At 42.7% G+C, this 5,278-nt stretch overlaps 1 protein-coding gene across 1 annotated transcript in view; it reads left to right on the forward strand.

Moving 5' to 3' along the window:
* The window catches only part of ADGRG3 (adhesion G protein-coupled receptor G3), a 27,578-nt gene that overhangs the window by 6,658 nt on the left and 15,642 nt on the right, over window positions 1-5,278 (forward strand). Inside the window, exon 5 of the mRNA XM_007468327.1 lies at window positions 395-557. Within this exon, the coding sequence (XP_007468389.1) occupies window positions 395-557 (163 nt within the window). The remainder of the gene's footprint in view (window positions 1-394; window positions 558-5,278) is intronic.

The raw sequence follows: 5,278 nt of genomic DNA on the forward strand, positions 1-5,278 counted from the left end.
CTCAACCGCTCGCCACCAGGGAAGCCCAGTTTATACATTTTGATACAGAAATTCCAAGGATAGGAATGTTTTCTAAGAATTCTTAACATAAGCTGACAAAGATGTAAGTAGCATTATTCAAAATAGTAAACGAAACAAAACAAAAACACCCTAAATGTTCACCAACAGAGGACCAATTGACAAAGCATAGCAACACCCATATACTGAAATAGTAATGCAAGTATATAAAGAATGAGATGGGTATGAGTCCAGCTCAGGTTCACACAGTTAGCGTGGATGGATGGAGCTGCGGTTCTAGTCCACACCACCAGACTCTGGAGCCTGAGCTCCCCTACCCGCTGCCCGTGTGGCCCCTCCCCATGCAGCCCATTCACACTTTGCATCCCTCTCTTAGATCAGAAGAATTCCGCAGCCGTACCTGAGGAGTCCAGACAACCCTGCAAAGGACTCATCAATGCAAACCGGTTTGACGACTTCGGCCTTGAGGACACTGCTAGGTGCTTCTCAGCGTGTGCACAGTCAGGGAATGAATCCTGCAATCTGGGAAACTTGCAGAGGTAAAGGGCCCTCTGAGATGGAGAAGGAATCTGGGGGCTCTGGCAGGGGTGGAGTAGGGAGGCCGTTAAGAAGGGATGGAGCTATCAGCCCTTTTGGACCCAGAAAATGCTGCTCTCATCTCACCCTTCCACCTTGTTTGACACCCACGTTCCCCCTGACCACCAAGACTCTATGATCTAGGGGATGCAGCGGGGAAATTAGCCCCTGTCCCTGTCATTGGGAGTTGTGGAGGGAGAGACATGGCCCCAAATGATGGTGATTCTAGAGTGCGATCATACAGAGGGTAGACAAGGCACCAGGTTAGCTCAGAGGAGGGAAATCTGCTAAGGCTTCACAGATGAGGCCACCCATGAACGGGTTTTGAAGGCTGCATAGGAGATTTCCTATGGAGATTGGACTCAAGCAGTGTTAGGGGATACAGGGAGAGCTACAGTGCTTTGAACTGTGAAAGAGTAAAGTGCTGGGGATGGAGGCAACAATGGTGAGGTTGGGTGGGGGGGGTTGGACTGGAAATCTAAGCAGGGACCAAAGTGTGAAGGGTTGTGTAAGCTCTTCCACTGCGGGAGGGGGCAGGGCAGTGATATATTTTAAATACAGGAAGAGCATAGTCAACTTTGCATTTTAGAAAGATGGCTCAGGCTTCAGGGAAGGATATGAGGGTGGTGATGTGCCAAGAGATGTGAGCAGGTAGGATGCAACCGGGGTGGTCTGGGTAAGAGTGACGGCTGAACCACCACCAGCACCACCACCAACTGGCACCGTGTACCTGGATAGGAGCGATGGGTCAGAGACATTGAGTGAAATAGAACCAGTGCGATCAAGAGACTGATAAGACCAAGAGACCAAGAGATGCTGGATTGAGGGAGGGGAAGGGGTTTGGAATACAGCATCTCCAAGAGTCACCTTCAAAAGATCTTTGCCTTTCTCCCCTCCTCTCCCTTCCAACCAGAGTTACCCATCCTCTTCTGGGATACTCAGGACAGGCTTGTATGCTCTCAGTATATATTTGTTGGAGAAAATGAGTGAAAAGTTTATGTTCTCAGACTTGGTGTTAGCACAACCATCTGATTGAGTGCCATCACTTCAGTGGCCTGAAAAGGCTCCCATGCGTGCCTGCAGCTGCTCCGGGAGCTTCGGATCTCCAAGCAGCTGTTCAGGAGGCTCCTCTTTGTGCTGCCTTATGGAGGGCTTAAACACCTTGGGGAAAGTAGGAGCTCTGAGATGTGGACTTGGTTCCCAACTCCATCACTTCACCAAGTTATCTCCTTTACCTTTACAACCCTATGAGGTAGGTCCTGTTATCAACCCTTTTTTCAGATAAGAAAACTAAGCTCCCATAGGTTAAATAACTTGCCCACGTTACACAACAGGTAGGTAGCAAAATCAAACATGAACCTAGGTCTGGAGGGCAGTAGGGGAGGTGTACAGTAACACAGACTAGGGTCAGACTGGCAGTGCTCAAAAGTGGAATTGGACTTTGGACAGGTTAACTTTCAGTTTTCTCATCTGTAAAATGGGGCTGAAATAACACCTGACTTGTAGAATTACTGCAAAGATTAAATACATAATTCAGACACGTTAGCTGTTATCATTATCTTGCCAGCATTGTCATTTCATTACTGTTCCAAAGCCTTTATTCTTGATCTCTCTCCTATACCTTCCTCCTGGTGTGGTTGTTGAGATTGAAGGAGATTATGCATGGAAAAATTATTAGCAAATAATAGGAACTCAATAAATGTGAGTGTTATTTTAATGACTCTTTCTGATTATAAAAGTAATTTTATTTTTAGATTTTATTTATTTTTTAATACATTTATTTTATTTATTTATTTTTGGCTGCGTTGGGTCTTTGTTGCTGTGTGCGGGCTTTCGCTAGTTGCAGTGAGCGGGGGCTACTCTTCGTTGTGGTATGCGGGCTTCTCATTGCAGTGGCTTCTCTTGTTGCGGAGCACAGGCTCTAGGTGTGTGGCCTTCAGTAGTTGTGGCACGAGGGCTCAGTAATTGTGGCTCGCAGGCTGTAGAGAGCAGGCTCAGTAGTTGTGGTGCACGGGCTTAGCTGCTCCGCGGCATGTGGGATCTTCCCGGACCAGGGCTCCAACCCGTGTCCCCTGCATTGGCAGGCGGCTTCTTAACCACTGCACCACCAGGGAAGTCCAGTAATTTTATTCTTCATAAAATAGTTAGAAAGTAGCTATAAGAAGGAAAGTGGAAAGTTCCCCTTCTTACTATCCAGAGATAATCATTATTTTCATTTTGGTGTATTTCTTTAGATAGATAGATAGATAGATACATAGATACATAGATAGATAGACAGATATGGATGGATATAGATAGCTATAGATATATCACATACCTCATTTATCCATTCTACTATGTTGATGGATAGTAACATTTGGGTGGTCTCCAGTTTCTGGCTTATACAAAGAGTGTTGCTGTAAATATTTTTGTTCGTGTATTTTGGTGAATGTATGTATTTCTGTAAGGTATATTCCAGGAGTGAAATTGGTGGGTCATAGGGCAGGCATGTGATTAGCTTTAATAGAAACTGCCTAACAGTTTTCCAAAGTTCTTGAACCAAATTTCACTCCCACAATCAGTGTATGATAGTTCTAGTTGATTCACATCCTTGTCAACACTTGGTATTGTCTGATTTTTCATTTTAGCCGTTCTGGCAAGTTTGTACTGTATCATATGGTGATTTTAATTATATTTGCCTGATTAAGTTTAACTTAATCTTTCATATATTTATTAGACATTCTGATATCCTCTTTGTGAAATGGCCTTTTAAGTCTTTGGCTTCTTTTATGGGGTTGTTTGACTTTTTCTGAGTGATCTTTAGGGGTTCTTTATATATTCTGGTTACATGTCTTTGCAAATATATACACATGAATATGTTCTCCTTCATTGTGGATTGCCTCTTCATTCCCTTAGCGTTGTCTTTTGACTACAGACAGACATTCTTAATTTTAATGTAGTGTAATATACCAGATTTTTACTTTATAGTTAATGCTTTGGGGTCTTATTTAGGAAATGTTTGCATCTCCAGGATCATGAAGATACCCTTCGATGTTTTCTTCTCAAAGATTTATTGCTTTATCTTTCACGTTTGTCTCTATGATCCACTAAAAGAAAGTAAAATACTGTGGAAAACTCCTACTTTTCAGAATTTTCGGCTTAGCTAGTGCCTCTCAGGCTATAGAGTCTCACAATTCTGAAAAATGTCTGGAGGAGAAATCAGCTGCACATTTGAGACCCTTCGAGTGCCCGGGTTTATTTCTTCACCCTCCGCACCACCCCAACAGCACCACCAAGACCACCAAATGCCCTGTTTATACTTGACAAAGTGCTCTTGTGCCTGTTTGCAATCCAAACCCAGCCGCAGTCAACCACTGATCTGTCTGGGCATTTTATATAAGGAAACCATACAACATGTTGTCTTTTGCATCTGGCTTTCTTCACTTAGCACGTTTTTGAGGTTCATTCATATTGTGACAGCAGGGCATTTTTATGACCAGCAGTGACCTCTATTCAGATGAAGCTCAAATTCCCAGCCTTTCATCCATGCTCAGACGAAGAACATGCTTAGAATGAGCACATGTCCCCGGGGGGAAAAAAAGCAACAGCAGATTTTCAGTTCATTTCTCTATGATGCTCCCTCTGCAGAATTTTAGCCCCTCTCTGCTTTAGCAGCTCTCTGATGCCCTTAAGCAAGTTATTTCTGTATTATATCTAGCTTTTCTATTTGTTCTCAGTGAGAGCATTGATCCATCACAAATAACTCCACCCTACTCAGAAGCAGAATTCCAAGAAAATCTATTTTGAGGTATTATACACACACACACACACACACACACACACACACACACACACACATATGACAGCAAAATGCATACATGTTAACTGTACAGATCAATAAAATTTTACATATTTATATATGCATCCTTTAACACCCACATTAAGCTATAAAACTTTTCTAGCCTCACAGAGGGGTCCCTCATCCCCATCAATAGTGCCACATCAATAGTGCCACGTCATGGTAACCATTACTTTAAGTTCTATAACCAAGTAATGATTTTTCCTGTTCTCAAACTTCCTATAAATAGAATCACATAGTGCAGACTCTTTTGTGTCTGGCTTCTTTCCCTCATCTGTATGCCTGAGTTTCATCTTTTTTTGTTGTTGTTGTTTGGTTGGTTTTTTTTTAGTCTATCAATAGTTTGCCCTCATTGCTGCCGTTTAGTATTCTGCGGTATTAATATACCACTATTTATTATCTCTTCTACTGTTGATGAGCATTTCCATTGTTTCTGATTTGGGGCTGTCTTAGTTCAGGCTGCTGTAACAAAGTACCATAGCCTGGGTGGTTTAAAAACAGAAATTTATTTCTCACAGTTCTTTAGACTGGAAGTCTAAAATTGGGGCTGGGTTCTGGTGAGAACCCTCTTCTGGGCTGCAGACTTCTTGTACCTTCACATGGCAGAAAGAAGGATGAGAGAGCTCTCCGGGGTCTCTTTTATAAGGGTACTATCCCATTTATGAGGAATTACCTCCCGAAGTCCCCATTTCCTAATACTGTCATGTTGGGGGTTAGGATTGCAACATATGAATTCGATGGGGCAGGGACACAAACATTCAGTCCATAACAGGGGCTATTATGAATAAAGCTGCCAGGAACATTTTTTTTTTTTTTTTTTTTTTTTTTTTTTTTTTTTTGTGTGCT

The sequence above is a fragment of the Lipotes vexillifer genome, unplaced genomic scaffold, assembly GCF_000442215.2.
Source record: "Lipotes vexillifer unplaced genomic scaffold, Lipotes_vexillifer_v1.1 scaffold1347, whole genome shotgun sequence".
Classification (NCBI taxonomy): domain Eukaryota; kingdom Metazoa; phylum Chordata; class Mammalia; order Artiodactyla; family Lipotidae; genus Lipotes; species Lipotes vexillifer.